The 18,411-nt window shown below is 32.1% G+C and overlaps 1 protein-coding gene and 2 non-coding genes across 3 annotated transcripts in view; all 3 read right to left on the reverse strand.

The window, feature by feature from the left end:
- Positions 1 to 1,430: 1,430 nt before the first annotated feature.
- Positions 1,431 to 18,411, reverse strand: part of LOC107444478 (carbonic anhydrase 2-like) — a 29,956-nt gene continuing 12,975 nt past the window's right edge. Inside the window, exons 5-7 of the mRNA XM_016058627.3 lie at positions 12,501 to 12,560; positions 8,294 to 8,539; positions 1,431 to 1,705 (exon numbers count right to left, since the gene is read on the reverse strand). Coding sequence (XP_015914113.1) covers positions 1,586 to 1,705; positions 8,294 to 8,539; positions 12,501 to 12,560 — 426 coding nt within the window. The 3' untranslated portion in view covers positions 1,431 to 1,585. The remainder of the gene's footprint in view (positions 1,706 to 8,293; positions 8,540 to 12,500; positions 12,561 to 18,411) is intronic.
- On the reverse strand, positions 3,880 to 3,951 carry TRNAA-UGC (transfer RNA alanine (anticodon UGC)). Its single transcript has one exon. It is a non-coding gene; the product is annotated as a tRNA-Ala (tRNA).
- Positions 6,331 to 6,402, reverse strand: TRNAA-UGC (transfer RNA alanine (anticodon UGC)). The gene has a single exon. It is a non-coding gene; the product is annotated as a tRNA-Ala (tRNA).

The raw sequence follows: 18,411 nt of genomic DNA on the forward strand, positions 1-18,411 counted from the left end.
GAGAACGGATTTTTCAAGTGGTAGTAAAACAAATACTGAAAAAAATTTTACTCAAAAATATATTTATATTTTGACCAGGACGAGATTTGCTTTCGTAATGACTATTATGCTTTTATATATTTGTTATAATTATTTATATGTATTGGTGGTCAAACACTCATTCATAATTATTAAAAAGGGTAATATGAGTTTCGCTACCGCTTTAAATATGAAAATAAAATATTTCAGTAAAGCCGAAGTAGTTGACAGGGACGTAATTGCAGAGATGCCAACTGCATACCTGCCAACTTTCACTCTTTCCGATTATGGATTTTCAGAGTGGTTGTAAAACAATGAACGAAAAACAATCTTACTCAAAAATATATTTAAATTTTGATCCCGTTGAAATTCGCTTGTGCAAGGATTATTATGCATTTATATATTTATTATAATCATTTATATGTAGTGGTGGTCAAACTCATTTATAATTATCATTATAATTCAAAAAGTTAATTGGAATAACATGAGTATTGCTACCACTTTAAATATGAAAATAAAATCTTCGGGAAAATCCGGAAGAGTTGGCAGGTATGCTACTGCTCCGGATACGCCAAAATATTTAAAACAACGGTAAACAACTACAAAGAAAATTTTGAAATTATTTGACTATTTTTGCCAGCTTTTTAAAACGTATAGCATGACATAAGTACAATAAAGTGGTGAATAATATAAGCCTACGAATTATTTAGAAGTAGTGGTGGATAAAAATCTACTAAATTGAATTTATTAAACCAAGAATCACAATTGATAAATTATCACTTTAAAATATATATTTGCTTTCCGGAGCAAGTTGGCATCTCTGTAACTGCAATAAAGTTGCTTTTCATATATAACTTTGAATTTTCGATTTTAACACGTTGAGCGCCTCGTCAGCCATCGGTGGCTGACACTGGACATTCCATTTGGGCCGCGTCAGCCACCGGTGGCTGACACTGAAATTACATTTAGGACGTGTTAACCACCGGTGGCTGACACTGAAATTACATTTAGGTTGCGTCTGCCACCGCTTGCTGACACTGACCTTTCACATAGGCCGCGAGAAACAGCTGTCTGACAGCGTATAACATGATATAGAACTATAAAATTTACACTCTTTTATGGAATTGCAGAAAATTTATTCAAAATTTACATAATTATTGTAATTCTTGGTTTAATAAATTCAATTTAGTAGATTTTTATCCACCAATATTTTTAAACAATTCGTAGGCATATATAATTCATCACTTTAATCAGATTTGTCATGATAAACCTTCTAAAAATAGCAAAATCCGTCTAATGTTTGCAAATTTAATTTGTAGTTATTTACCGTGGCTAGATGGGCAAGTCATGTAAGATTAGCGTGGCGTTCAACGTGTTAAGTAGAAAAAATATTACTTTGAAAAATGCTAAACTAAAAATAACTTTACTTTTATTACTACTTCAAAATGAATTTTACAAAGCGGAACACGTTGGCATCTATGGAAACGTTGAAGAAGACTTTTCAGAATAGGACTACAAGCACACTTTTTAAAAAAAATATTAATTACAAATGGCATCTGTTTATGAATTATGAATAAATAATCCGTCCATTTAATGGTTGAATATTCCGATGGTTGTTGATAAGAATGCAGGTTTCTTTATTGCCAGTTCCCCTTCTTACAGAATACAATAAAAACAGCTTTCTCATCTAAAAATTAAAGCAAAAAACTTATCGTTAATGAATTTACTAACGATATACTTATTAACAAGAATAAAAAGCAGAAGAGGAATAAGCTTTTTCCAAACAAATATGCAAACTTTTACGTGTTTTATTCGTTCCGTTATTATTTAAAGCGGTGGCAAAATATATGCCTTAACATTTGTTTAAAATGATTTTGACCAATAGACATTATGGGTTATCACAGGCGACTGAAAATGCAAAAAATGCTGACTAATAAAAGTCAAAATTTCATTAAAATTTGCGACGGTTTAAAACAGATTTCTTTTACAAAGTCCCAGCCGTCCTTGAAGAATTTTAGTTGTGGTAACAAATTTAGGCTAATGCTAGATTACATTTCTTACTTTAATATAATACTTTGTCGTTAAGTGCTTTAGCAAGCTGGAATTTTCATGCATGTATATTTTTTCTTTGGAAAACAATTTTTAGTCGTAGTTACACAGAAATTAAAATATCAACTTCTGTTTCGTTTTCGTTACCACTTTTTAAAATTTTCAAGGCTCGTGGGAGCCGAAGGCCTTGTTTCTTTAGACAAGCGCCTTATCTGGGCGTCAGCGTTAAGTTGACGTTACCCTGACGCCAACAAAATACTGGTTCATTGGCTCAAGGCCTGGTTTCTTAGGAGAAGCGTCTTAACTGGGCGTCAGCGTTAAGTTGATATAATTCTGACGCCATAAAAATATCTATCTATCTATCTATCTATCTATCTATCTATCTATATATCTANTTTGTATTACATATATATATATATATATATATATATAAAACTATCAAGTCTCTATTTTATATTTTAAAGCAGAGGGGGTCGAAATATTTTTAAAATCACATTTTCAAAAATTAAAAGGCAAAAATTACTTCTTTATTATTTATAAACCTAATATATTTTAGATATACACAGATAGATATCTAATACAAAGATATCTAATACACAGATAGATATACATACATATCTAATATATATAATTCTCTTACGTGGCTCCCAAATTTTGGCTGTATTTCTTTTAAGCCGGTCGCAACGTTTGCTTTGTTTTGTTTACGTTATTATTTCTCTTACACGGCGAATCGACCAAGGATTGCCGCTAAAAATGTCACATGCCAAATCTAGCTGAGGTGGCTCAGCATATAGCGCTTTTAAAAACGGAAACTGAAGTAACCAGAGAGCATCAGTTGCGGCAATCTCATACTATTAAGCTAGGCAGAAGTGAGTAGTCTTTGTCGATATATCTCTGTTTTAGTATTTTGTTGAAAGCGCTTTTTTTCGCGAATTTATTTGGTGATTTTTGATTTATATCACGAAATATACTATAGCACATTTCTAATAGATTTAACGAGTTACAGGTCATTTATTTGAATTCAAATTTATTTTAATGACTTAGTATTTACTAAGAAGATGAAATTTAAAAAAAATTTTTATTTTTTATATGGATCTGAATGATTGTCTTGAATTCTTAGAATTTTGTGCATTTGTAATGTACCTAAGTTATTAGCGAGTGAAACGAGCTTGGTTTGCGAAGCAAACCATATAAAATCGCGTAGCAATTTTTAGGGGTTGGCGAGCGTTACCGAGCAGGGGGTGCAGCCCACTAGTTAATGATATTATATAAACCAAAGTTTTACCATAACTGGAAAAAAACTTCATCTAAAACGGAAAAGGTGGCATCCGTACAATTTAGACACAAAAGGAGAATACAAATTAATGATTGAAAATTATACATCAAGAGTATTTGCATGCATTATTTAACTTCTCAACTGAAAATGAGTGTCATAAGTTCAAATTTCATACAAAATGGGTCAGTATAGTGTAAAGAATGATATGAGCAAATTATAAAAAAATATGTAGACAAAACCAGCCGTAAATTTTTGCTAAAATAATTTCTGGACACATTAGTTCCCTTTAAATATTTCAGATAAAAAAGAAAAATGCTATTTTTGTTCTGTTATTAATAAACATTTTAATTCATTTCCTCAATGATAGTTTCTGGAAATTGATGCATTTATAAATGTTTAAAGTTAACTTTTGCCGTTTTTAATTTTCTGAAAAAATACGTTTCTCTAGTTAATAATGTGTTACGTGCTCTTCGCAAGTATTAGATATATATTTAAAAATTTAAAACTTGCAAAAATTATTATTATTTTTTTAAAAGTGGAGGTGTGGGGGATCGAACCCCAGGCCTTTCACATGCAAAGCGAACGCTCTACCACTGAGCTACACCCCCGCGCTTATACTCTCTTACATAAGACATCAGTAAAAAGAAAGAGATACGTTATACCATGCATAATTCATTATAAATACGTAGCACCTGTTTGTTGAAAGACTTCATATAAAACTCCAATTCGACTAGAAAGATGTTAAAAAGAAATGGCACCCATTTGAGAAGCAGATACCATTGCATTGTTTCATATACAATTTAGCTCTCATTTAATTTTCGGTCACTATAAAAATTTGTTATGTATCAGGCAAAATTATTATTTTGTAATTGCGCGAAAGTTAATTCCTAATAAAGTATTACAATAATCCTAATAGTATGCATTGATAATAAGCAAAGCCTACACTTTTTCACTCCCATAAAGTTAGAAAGTTAAATTTTGGACCATGAGATAAGAAAAAAAACTTAAAAAATTCCATTTTGATATTTTGTAATTATCGGCTTAATTAGACAAATTAACAGCAATGCTATATAACACGTTTTTACCAAAACAGAAGTTTTAAATTTGAACCAGGAGTTTATTTTAAGATATATAGAAAAACCAAAAAAGTTTCCTTTCTATATTTTGTAATTATCGGGATAATGTAATGTTGAGTGCAATTTGCCCAAAATTGACAGAAATGCTATTTGGCATGTTTTTACGCAGTTCTGCGTCAGTTTTACGCAGGGTAGTTTCAAATTTGGACCATGTGTTTTTTCTACGAAATAAATGGAAGAACTAAGAAAGTTTAACATTATTTCCAAACATTATTTCCATTAAAGTTTAAGAATTTCGATTATTGGGGTAACTTGGTAGTAATTCGTCAATTTTGCAATTATACTAAATAACGTTTTTATACAGAAATTGAAATCGCAAATTCTAATCCTGCTTTCTTTATCAGACAAAAAGAACAACAAAAAAATTAGATTTAGATATTAGTATTGATCGGGATAATTAACTTAAATGCTAAGTAACATATTTTTATTGAAATAAGTAGTAAATTTAAGCCATGTGTTTTTTAGAGAAATAAAAATTTAAATATTTGTAAATATTGGGGTAATCGGAAATGCACAGTATTGTATTGTACAGTATACAATTTTTCACATCATTTTAAAGAATGTTATTTTAATTGACAAAATACGAAATTTGAGTGAAATCTGTCAAATTTTTCGTGAGAAATCAGACTTTGAAAAATTCGTATTTTGGTAATTCGATTTCTCATTCGATTCGACCGATTCTACTCAAATTTTGTATTTTGTCATTTAAAATTATCCAAAGATAATTCCGCATAAAAAATAATTTTTAATAATCCTTTTTTTGTTATCTTTTTAATAATAGCAAAAAAAAATTTAATATTAAGGTATAGAAACTTTTACATTACTTTAAAAAGTGTAATTTTACATACATATACAAAATTTGAACAAAATCGGTTGAACGGCTTCTGAGTTATCAAATTTTAATAAAGTCGTTTGTTTATAATTTAATTTCTCATCAATAGTTGAAAAAAAAAAGATATGTTTATTCAGTAAAAGTACGTTTTTGTGTCCTAATTTGTAACTTAAAATATCATCTGCACTCATTAATTAACATAATTAGGGTCATCCCGTCGAACTATTACGATTGAGTCCTAGTACGTGGAAATGAGATAAAAAGATTGTCCAGGGCAGTTCTCCTTTTTTGCGAACTGTGCATATACATACCTGCCAACTTTTGATCCCTTCAATTATGACTTTTCCCAGTGGTAGTAAAATGGAATTAAAATTTCAATTCTATGCAAAAAAAAGTTGTTTTTGATCAAGCTTTAGCTGACAACCGTAATATTAACCTATATGCTAAATTTTTTTAAGAATAGTGGTGATCAAAATCATTTAAAAAAAATAAGTTTATAAAAGAAAAAATAATATATATTTACTACCACTAAATATAAAAAATATAAAAATCTTAAATATAAAAATAAAATTTAACGTCTAATGCGTAAAATTTGGCAGGTGTGCAGATACATCACCAGTAACTAATATTTGTTAATTAAGATATATATATTTGAAGTTTAAGATGGTCTTATTAAGGTTAAACATATTTAAAAACTTCATCGTGCGAAAGATATTTATTTTTATATTTATACTTTTCTCAATTTAACATCAAGAAAAAGTGTTTGTTCTTTCGATTGTTTACAGCTTCCATCTTACTTCTAACAATATATTGTATAATTGTATATCCAATCTATTGAAATTATTTGTATGTAGTGATGGACAAAATTTTTTAAATTCTGATTTATTACATGATTAGTACATGCACAACCTTTAGTATCACTTGAAAAAAAATTCTGTGAAACTAAAGAAATTCTGCAATAGCTATTAATTACTTTAATTTAAAACTAATTATTTTGCGTATTAAAAACTGAGACAAAATGGAGGTGTGGGGGATCGAACCCCAGGCCTTTCACGTGCAAAGCGAACGCTCTACCACTGAGCTACACCCCCGTTGTCATCCGAGTTTGATTCTGCATTCAAAACAAATAATATACCTCAATGCATAATGAATAATTTATCAATGGAATGTCAGCTGCTGTTTGCAAATATGACTCTGGAAAACGTTGTAAGTTCTATTTCTCAGAATTTCCGCCAATAATAATAAATGACACTTTAATTTAATAACTTCTGAAAATTGAAACATTTCTGTAACTGCAACTGGATCGTAATTTGGCTTCTAACTTAACAAATTTTATTTTATTTCAGGAAGGTATGTGTTTATTACCTTTTTTGAAAAGTAACAGTTTTTTTGAAAAACCATATTCAAATATATTTTACTTTTTAGAATTATTTTAGAATTGGAACTATTTCCCCTGATAAACTTTAATTTCATTTTCTATTTTATAAGGCAAGACTAACGGTTTTCACTGTCCAACGCCTCCTTTAACTGAAAGTCTCCACAAAGTAGTCCGATCTGACCACTATGAAGATAAACTAGTTTATGAAAGATCCATTTAATAGAATATATAGTAAAGATAAAAAAGTGGTAGCAAATATGTCTAATTTTTTTTTTAAATTTATGAATACAGTTGGGGTTTTTTATTTACTTATAAACCACCAAAGATTCAATTCTTAAATATATATGACAGTTTTCTCTCAATTACTTATGAAATCGACCGATCATCAGCTACGCAGCCCCTGCATGGAGCACAACCACTGTTAGTCAAAAAAAGAAACTGGAGATTACTCAAAATAAATTCCTCAGATATATCACAGGAGCCCCCAGATCCATGAGAATGAAAGATCTAAGACGAGAGTTAAAAATCAACAAAATAGATGAGCACATAGCTGAACTATGTGCAAGTTTCTTCAGAAATGCAGTCTCTTGTCATACGTGCAATTACTTCAAAAATTTTGATTTTGAGCTCATCAAAGACAACATAAAATATAGCCCGGCAACCGCCTTTTTCCTATCCGACGGAGTTTTGTCCCGTAAATTTTGTAAATAGCTGTAAATACTTGTAAATAATTTTGCGCATTTATTATGTATTTCCCCTTTTCCCTGGGGCTATGTGGCTACTGTGCACCTGTGAAGCTCGGGGTAATACCTCGAAGGGAGGCGAGGCAGTCTGCCACAAAACCTCTTCTCTCTCTCTCAAACTTGTTTGTTCAATCTCACTACTTCATTTTAATTTTCTCTCAGTAAAAGATACTGAACCCCAACTTTCACCTTTCAGTTGCGCTTCGGCGATTTATTATTTATTTCCACTCAGATGAATTAGTTGGAGCCCCTAGCGGGGCTGATGCTAAGATAACCAACACATATGAGTATGAGAGTACTTATGAAATACCATAATTCCCGGATTACGACTACCATTCAAATTACGAGGATTATTTATAGGAAGCAGCCGCAATCTAGAATTCATGGCAGAATAAAAGGTCGTTAGGTTCCATACCAGCAATACTGAATTCCCATCATATTATTGCAATATTTAAAACAGAAAGCTTTTTTAATTACAGTGGTGTTGAAAAGGAAAAAAAAAAGTTTCAAGGATTTTTACTCACCACTTACGTTCTAAATAATTCAAAGGCCTAAGTTCTACGTCACTCTGTAGCAATTAAACCTTATTGAGCCTTTTAAAAAAGGGTTAAAATTTACCGAAAATCAGCAGTTTTTAGTTTGCAGTTTTCTCGAAAAGGAGCTGTTGATATCTCTCTAACACTCTAAATATTACGATTAGTTGGAAAATCTAATCTATTTACAATTTATATTTTTCTACTTAAAAAGTAAACTACTTTGTATTTGCTTGATATCAAGAGAGTATTAGAATGAAAATAGAATTTTTCGTTTGAAAGCTCTGGTTAAGAAAATTGTTATCCATAATGAAAAAGAAGTACGTACTTGAGATCTTTTAACATATTTAATTGCTTTGCAAACCAACCATGTGACATTCTCTGTGCAGGGTGGCGTAGTCAAGGATCCACTGTAGCGATAAAGAGAACACCCATTGTCAACAAGATCTTCCAGATATATTTTGGCCATCTTCCCCTTTTGCCTTATAGTTCCTTCAAATGTTTCATCTTTATACAGATATTCATCCCTTGCAGATAAAATTACATCCAAAGCCAGATTTTTTACATTGCTCTCCTAAGTAAAAAAGCTATTTATGTATTTATTTAAAATAAAAAAAAATATCTGTAGGAACAACCTATGAATTTAAGGATTGATTATTTTTACCAAACTTTAAGGAAGGCCAGTGATAAATTGTGCCAGATGATGTGTTCTGATTTTTTTTTTCATTAGAGAGTTGGTATTCTGTAGCAATTTATCACTTAGACTTTTCATAACATAGTCAAAAATTTGGTTTTATGAAATCTTATATCTTAAAATGCAAATACTCTTATGTTCATGCAATGCAAATACTCTTATGTTCAAGCAATGCAAATACTCTTATGTTATAAGCAAGTTAAGGATAATGTCAGCCCAGGCAAATAAAAGCTCAAAAACAAAACAAGCGTGACTTAATCATAAAACCCATTTATTAACCAAACGATAAAGAGCAAAAAATATGGTGTGTGCATGATATAATTCATAAAAACTACGATTTTTGTTCCTTGGAGCAATTATAAAAAATATCACTTTTTCAAAAACTTAAAATTACTTGGTTGGTATGATGTGTATATTCCATGCGATATATATTTTCCATGCATTGTATATCTTCCATACGATGAAATATAAGCAGTACAAAGCCTAAGCATGTACTAAATTATCGAGCAGATTTTAAGGAAGATTATTCAGCAAGCACTACACTCCAAAGTTCCGGGACATATCGCTGGTTCAAAGTTGAAACGACATTTCTACACTCACTTCTCATGTTATTTGAATGAGAAGTGAGTGCAGAAGTGTCGTTTTAACTTTGAACCAGCGATGTGTAGGAGATGGTAGATGGATTGCAACTTGTCGGCCAAGCATATCCCACACATGCTCTATCGTATTAAGTCAGTAAGATGGCAATTTCATACGGGTAATATTCTCAGATTGAAGGCATTCATTTATGCTGTTTGCTCTGTGAGGAGGAGCGTTATCATCGGTAAACACAAATTCTTCTAAACAAACGTACATGCTGTTCTAGAATGATGTCCGGACAATTTTAGCCAGTCACAGTTCCAATATGAACACGCAGATTTGTTCTAGAACTCATTATTTATCCACCTAAAACGAATAATGCCGCACCATCGCAACGGTTTCATGCAATGGTGCTGTCTTGGTGGTAGCGGATACCTGGTGCTCTCCAAATGAACATTCGACGTAAATAAGACTTTAAGCTAAACCTAGCCTCGTCGGATAGCATCACACTATGTGATGATGTCCACATTGCATGTTCTTTACTCCATCCTAATCGCAGATGACCGTCGGTTCATGATTTGCCTTGAAACTGTGGTACCCGTCGTTGCAAATATTTGACGAGACAGGTCGTATGCTGTGCCCCATCTTGTTCTTTTAGCAGTTACTTCCAAATACTCGTCTTCATTCGGCTTTGAAACTCAGAGGCAACTATTTCGCATGTTCTAAATTATTTGTTAACGTCTACTGACAATCAATCGTCTTGGACTCGTTGCCAAAGCCTAGAGATGACACTTTGGGGCAATTCCAAGTTTCTTGATTACTTCCATCTGAGTACACCCACTATCCTGACTGCCGATAATTCTGCTACTTAAAAAATCACCCACATACTTCCTCTGTGTTCCTTTATTCAGTTATGGCACTGAGTGGCTTACAAAATGCTTGTAAGCAATTTTGCTACCATTCATTACATAATCCTCTCTTAAACTCTCGTCATTGTGACGTATTAACAGCATCATTTGATGGCTTCCTGTAATTTGCATATTATTCGTGAAGATGTGTGGGATATTTTTACTTATGAAATTTTTACTTCAGTGTTCAATTTCTGTGTGATTTTGAATTGATTGTAATTTATGGACATGAGTATAAATTAACCGAAACGTTTGACGGGAAAGTGCACTTACCTTAATATAGGCTACCTATTTTCCCCTATCTGCAATAGCTGATAATGCTTCGATTTACAGTGACTACAGTGTTAATAAAAAATATTCCCCGTGAGAGACAGATCAGGAGTGAAAGTATTTTCACCCTTGGGCTAACCACAGAAGATTTTCATGGTTCACTAGACCATATAACGTAAATGCGATTTTATTTTTCACCAAGAAGTCCTAACAAATGTCTCTTAGTGTGATTTAGTAGTTCACTTGTCTTCTGATTTAAGTTCAAAAACACGTGGCTACAGAATTCAAAGATGAAAAATTCACTCATTCGATATGGATTAGCTGTTCAATGCCACTGATGAAATAACAAAAGGGGTTTACTAGGGAAAAAATACCATAGTTTCTTAAACCTATGTGTCTGAACTTCCGATTACCTTTCGCTAAGTATTGAAAAAAATAATATTCACATTTTTGTCAGATTGTAAACCACGAAACTCAAACATTACTTTTTATTATAAGCAGAATTGAAAAAATAATAATAATGAGATTCGAACTGAAGGAGCCGCTTAGGTTGCATTTGATAATGTGCTGTCTGACAAAAAACTTTCGATCGAAATTTCCTGCTCTGGAAATTGTTAACCTTTTCATTACGAGTGCCGTATTCAGCTCACATCAACGAGAGGCCCTGTAGTGTACAAGGGCTGTATTTAGCCGGTATTATATTTATCGCTATATAACCAGAGCAAATTACCGCTGGCTAATATTCCATTGACGTATAAATTTTTATTTTATATCCATCGTTGAACAGCCGACCCAGATTTGGGTTTACGACCACTATTGCTCAACTCCATACCGATGCATACCTGCCAACTCTCCCGGATTTTGCGGGAGATTTTATTTTCATATTTAAAGTGGTAGTAAATATATACTATTTTTTCTTTTATAAATTTAATTTTTAAATGATTTTGATCACCACTATTCTTACAAAAATTAAGCTTATATATTAATATGCGTTACTATCATGGTTGTCAGCTTAATTTTTTTCAAATACAACTTATTTGTTAGCTTAAAATTGAAGTTTTAATTCCATTTTAATACCACTTGGAAAAATGATAATGGAAGGGATTAAAAGTTGGCAGGTCTGCCCTTGCAATTTTGAACCCAATCCAGATGACAAGAAAACTCCTGGATCAAGTATTGGGAGAAATTTGCCTTCATGAAGGACTTTTTGAAGGAACTAATAAAATGTTTTGCGTAGCATGGAGATCCTCCCACGGTCAGCCTAACAACAAGGGAACTCTAACTCATAATCCGTCTACCACTGAAGATATTTTGCCTTTATTGTGGTAGGTGCGAGCCGGAAGCGGAATTCTTATCGACCAGCTATTGCTGCGATTCGTACCCGGTCTCCTCATTGGAAGGCTAATGCTCTATCTCTTGAGCCACAACGGTTCCCATTGACATATATTGGATTAAAAACCACGAAAAGTGTATTTCGAATGCTCTTAGTAGTTTTGTAAGTAAGATTGACATTCTCCTTCGATTGATAGAATGGTAGGTAAAACCGAAATACAAAGTGAAAAAGAAGACAAGAATTTAATTTATATGGACTTGTGTGTCGACCCTTGTTTTAAAATTTATCATATTGAATTGAATTAGTAAAATCTATTTGATTTATTAAAATTTTCATTGTTATTTATAATTCTTAGAAAATATCCAAATATCATCTTAAATCTCCAAACATTCGAGCATCAACTTACCGACAACTGGCGGCACGGTTCAGTGACGTCACTTCAGCGGTGTGGACTGCCGTAATGAAAGGGTTATATTGCTGGTTCAAAATTAAAACGACAATTCTGCCCTCACTTCTCATGTTGTTTGAATGAGAAGTGAGTGCAGAAGTGTTGTTTTAATTTTGAACCAGCGATATAGTCTTAGATATAAAAACTAGTTGGACCAAACCAGCTGTCAGAAAATTGTGCTCGCGAACCACAAGTTATATTTTTGTGTTATTAGAAAACCGCTGATAATTTATTTTAAAATAAGCGACTGCTATTTGTAAAGTATAATTATGCTGAGCATTTAATATTTCATGAAAAACTTACTTGAAATAAAACACCAACAACTGCAAGTTTACCTTGATCGTTTTTGTGTACAAAATGAACCTGTTTGGAAATAAATAACATTTAAATACAAGAAGTCCAAATATTAATGCTTCAAGTAAAATTTCTTAACCCTTCACATTCCGATGTCCTTTCTGATGACACAATAACCCACTTCGAAATTCAATTTTTTTTCATGTATTCATATATAGTAACCACATTAATTTATGATTGTTAATTGTCAGAAAAAATTATTGTGTTGTATATTTTAAATAATTTAGTTCTCGCATATGTTTAAATAGTATTTTTAAGTACTCCGACTACAAAGTGTAAGACTTGCTTTTCAATACAGCTATCCATATTTACAATAACTTTTCTCTAACTGTTATGTCTCATTTAATTTTTGTTAACTGTTATTTCTTATAACTGTTATTTCTAATAACTGTTAATTCTTATGAATGTTATTTCTAATAACTGTTATTTCTTATAAATGTTATTTCTAATAACTGTTACTTCTTATTTATTATTATTTCTTATTTATTTCTTAATGTAACAGAAATGTTTTAACTCTCATTTTAATTTCAACATAACTAATTCACTTTAGCTTTGAGCATCCTGAAATGCTTTTTTTTTTCAAATTGGGTAGTGGTAAATTTAATAATTCAAAGAATTATTAGTTCTGCATTCTAATAATTCTCTAACAGAACAATTTGCATATCACTTTTTCTTCTTATCCAGATTATAACCGCCTTGAAAATGTCACTGGTGCTTCGACGAAGGTCTTCAGTTTAATTTTTAACCCTCTGAGTACTTTAAAATGCTGTTCAAAATAATGCAAGCATTATTTTATTCATAATGTAAGATGCATTATTAAGGCCGATCACTGGTCTAGTGGTTATTGTACTGGACTACGGGGCCAGTGGTTGTGGGTTCGAATCCCAGCGTAGGCATGGATGTAACTTTCTCTCTCTGTGTTGTATATCCTCTCTTCAGTGTGATTGTAATTCTCCCTATAAACGGGTTTGTTTGTTGCCCACTAAGTAACGATAAGAGAATACCAATTCTGACATTTCTGAGGCCAATGAGAAATAGACTCAAGTACGCGACATTAAATAAAAATGATGCATTCTTATTATCTAATTAAATCTATTATTTGACTAATATTATTAACTAATAAGCATAAAATAATATGGTACAGAAATGTTTAGTTGCTCAAATTTTAACATATTGAATGCCACGGGGGTCACCGGTGACCGGCGAAGCTAAGCTTATTAAAAACACATAATTCAAGCAAATTTTTAACTTTTTTAATATCATTATCGTTACTAAAATGGTTTGAATAAATTAATGCCATATGGAACATACAAAAATAGTTTTATTTACATACACAGAGATGCCAACTTGCTCCGGAAAGCGAATAAATATTTTCAAGTGGTAGTTTATTAATTGTGATTCTTGGTTTGATAAATTCAATTTAGTTGATTTTTATCCATCACTGTTTCTAAATAATTCATAAGGTTATATAATTCACCACTTTCTACGGATATGTCTTGCTAAACCATTTAAAAAACTTGCAAAATCTGTCTAATACTTGTAAGTTCAGTTTATTTACCGTGATATAATTATTTACCATATGGCGAGACGGGCAAGCCATGTAAAATTAGCGTAGCATTCAACGTGTTAACAAATCATCTTCACTAAGTTTTGAGCTCTGAAAACTCTAGAACTGACATTAACTTCAACGATACAGGGATGCCAACTGATTCGCTTTCTGCTAAAGTTTTAATAAACTTGTAGAATAGAGAGAATTACTCTTACTCCTTGAGAGTGTCCCCATTAGATAACTTTGCATTTCATATAATGCTCTGAATTTTAGATAGGTAGTGGTGGAAAAATTACTTATAAAAAAAATACTAAGCTAAAAATAATTGAAATTTCGTTACCACTGGAAAATATTTTCATGCAAAGTGGAGCAAGTTGACTATTTTCTTATAAAGATCAAGCAAATTTTGTTCGGATGAGGAGCGATTTTTAAGCTTCAAACATTATTGAAGGAGCGTTTTGAATGTTTAAAACAATATTGAAGAAAAGATTTGTATGCTGGAAACGCTATAGAAAGAAAGGTTTGCATGTTTTAATCCTTTCGCACCGGACGGGACATGTGCTGTCCCAGTCTGGTAAATCTTTGATATTACGGTTGGGACAACATATGTCCCAGTTACTGAAAAATATCGAGGACAGAAAATTACGCCTACTTTGGTCTCCAAGGCCGTCTCATTGCTCTGAGTTCATAAATTTATCACGTCAATCGTTCCAAATCTAGTCAAACAAGCGACAACTTGCTCCGGACAGCGAATAAATATTTTCGAATGGTTGTTTATTAATTGTGATTTTTGTTTTAATAAATTCAATTTATTAGGTTTTTAGCCACCACTATTTCTAAATAATTCCAAGGCTTATTCGAAGGCTTCTTCCTCTGATGATGGGCCGCCTACCGATAACTAACCTTAGGTTAGTAAACCGTTTAGGCCTTCCTTTAAAAGCCAGTAGTCACTGTCACCCAAGGGTTAACCTTGAAGAAGTGAGCTTCCCGCTTCGCGGGCAGGTACTTCGCATAGCTTTATATCAAGTCAAGTGATAAAGGGTCGAAATGAAATTGAATTTACCCTGATAACAAGTTGAGACAGCTCGCTTATATTAGTGTGTCTTCTGAAACTGCTACACTGAAGAGGAGACCGACAATGAAGTCGTTTCATCCAATCACAATGATTTGTTTGATGATGAAGTTGAGCTCCAGAACCAGAATCCACCATCATTTTCATGGTCCAACTAACTAACTTTACACTTCACATCCAACTAACTTTACACCACGAATGCCACTAGTTACTTACATCAGGGGTCAAACAAATTTCTCGATTGGCAACGAAGCCACGAAGTGGATTCTTTCTTCAAGATCTTTCCCAAAAGCTTATTCATTTACATTGCCTAATGTACGAACGAAAGTATGGAAATGAAAAGAAAGAGCATTTGGAAATGCGAGCAAGTCAATAAGCAAAGGCCCTCTTCCTCCAAAACTATATCATCATCATAATCAACAGCGAGATTATTCAATGTAGGAAACCATTTCCCAATTCAGGGAAAAACGCGCAGAAGATGTGCATGGTGGGTAAAAATGAAGAAAGAGGCTCGCTCGAAAATAGTGTGCTCCTTTTGCAACGTAGCACTGTGCAGGAACTGTTTCCAGCCCTACCACACACTCAAGAAACCTAGCCTTAAATACTGTTGTTCCTTCTCTACTTTCAATTTTTTACCATTCTTATTTTATAACTGTTAATTTTGAAAAGTGTTTATAAATAAATATCTTAATAAAAATGTTAACGCAAATGTACATGAAAATGTTAATAAAAAAACGTTGCCTAAAATAATCATCAAAATTTTAAGTAGAATGTCAATAAAAATGAGTTATTGACTCCAGAATTCCTGCCGGGACATACCCTGTCCCGGTGTTCAGATGCTTTGGGCTTACGGCGTGACATATGCTGTCCCATCAATGAAACGTGTGAAATAATTGTTATTGATGGTGCGCTGTTATGGAGACGTTTATGGGTCTCCAAGACCTTCAACCCTTCTAAGCATAAAAGTTATTTTATCAAATAATCGCTTTTAGGAGAAATAACTAATCCCGACAATGGGGCGCACTTTGACTGATTTTTCGCCGTATTGAAAGGGTTAAACGCTATTGATAGACAGATTCGTATGCTTAAAGCGCTGAGTGGTCACATGCGACTAAAATTGAAAAAGTGCTAACTATTAAAATTCAAAATATTATTAAAAGAAATTAAAACTAGCAATTTTTAAAACTTAGTTTTTTCAGTTTACTATAAGTACAGAAACGCCAACTTGCTCCGGACAGCAAATATATATTTTAAAGTGGTAGTTTATCAATTGAGATTCTTGGTTTAATAAATTCAATTTAGTAGATTTTTTTCCCACCACTATTTCTGAATAATTCGTAAGTTTATATAATTCACCACTTGACAGTACATCGTACCCTCCAACTCATGAGGATTTTGAAAATAATTCTTTCTAGTGGTAGCGAACCAAAGTAGAAATTTTTAAAGCAAATGGATCTCTTATAAAACTTTTATCAGAACTTAAGAATCTAGCCATATGGCATGCACTTTTATAAGTAATAGTGGACAAGTGACGCTAAAATTAATTTTTTTTAAATATTAAGACATTAATTTTGCTACCGTCTGAAAAGAAGATTTCTGAAACTGCGGAAATTCCGTAGTAGTTGGAAGGTATGGTACATTGTCGTGCTATAGAGATTTAGTGAATTGAGTTTCTATTACTTTTTTGATAAATAGTAGCACATACTTGTCCACTCTTCCGGAAGATTTCTTTTTCATATTTAAAGTGGTAGCAATACTCAGGTTATTAAAATTAACTTTTTGAATTATAATGATAATTATAAATAAGTTTGACCACCACTACATATAAATAATTACAGTAAATATATAAAAGCATAATAATACTTGCGTAAGCGAATTTCGAGAGGATCAAAATATAAATATGTTTTTGAGTCAGACTATTTTTCGTTTATTGTTTTACAACCTTTCTGAAAATCCATTCTCGGAAAGAGTGAAAGTTGGCAGGTATGGTAGCCTATAAAAGAGCGATTTGCTCGTTTAAAACACTATTGAAGGGGAGATTTGTATGCTTAAAACGCTATTGAAGCAGCGATTTGCATATTTGCAACGCTGTTGAAAGAGAGAATTGCTTGTTTACTGTCCTGTCAATTTTATTTACGATATTTGGAAAAAAATTGTAGTGGTAGCTAAGATTATTGTATTATTCTTTATTTTATAAATTTGAATTAAAATGATTTTTTACGCCACTTCTTGTAAATGATTCGAAAGTTTATATAAAAAGTAACTTTTTATTTTAACTCTCTCGTCGTGAGGTTCTAAAATGTTGGCAAAATTACCAAAAATTCTATAAGCTTCAGCTTTTAATTGTCTATCCACGCAATAAAATAGCATAGTATTTGGCATCCCTATGTTTAACACGTTGAGCGCCGCGTCAGTCATCGGTGGCTGACACTGGACTTTCCATTTAGGCCGCGTCTACCACCGGTGGCTGACAATGAAATTACATTTAGTAATTTCATGCCACCGCTTGTTGACACTGACCTTTCACATAGGTCTCGAAAAACATTCTCATTATCTTTAATGCACTGAGAACTTAAAAGCAAGCAAATAATACTAATAAACATATTAAAATTAAGTGATTTCTTAAAATTACAATCAAAACCAAAAGGAATCTAATTAAAATAATTAATATTTTTTAATTCAAACAGTGTAAAAATCTAAAATAAGTGTGGTAACTTACGTTACCGAAAAAGGAATGTCATAAATTTGCAATATGCTTGAAGGCAAAATTCTGTTCTTATACAAATGTTGGATGATTAAGATTACATGTATCATTTTTCTGATATGTTTAAATATTTCTTAAGCCTAGTTTTAAGATTTTATTTTAAAAATTAAATTGAATATAATTTTTTAAATGGGTAACTTACGTTACAGTAACTTACGTTACGAAATTCACTTTGTATCAAACTTTTATTCCAATAATGTACAAATGCAAATTAAGATATTTAAACAGTATAGTGCAAGGGAGAAAAAGTGTACATGAAGCAAATTCAGAAACTTTTGTTTCACACGTAACTGCAAACCTATAAGGTCCTCTGTTATTAACTAGTACAGGGGGTTCAATTCTTTTCACCATGTTTTCCTTCTGGTAGAATATTTCATCTCTTTTTTCTGGCTATTTACAATAGATTCCCACAGCAGCCATTACATTGACTTTAAATTCTTGCTCTTCAACAGACATGTCCTCGTATCTTACCATA

Source organism: Parasteatoda tepidariorum, chromosome 9 (assembly GCF_043381705.1).
Source record: "Parasteatoda tepidariorum isolate YZ-2023 chromosome 9, CAS_Ptep_4.0, whole genome shotgun sequence".
Lineage (NCBI taxonomy): Eukaryota > Metazoa > Arthropoda > Arachnida > Araneae > Theridiidae > Parasteatoda > Parasteatoda tepidariorum.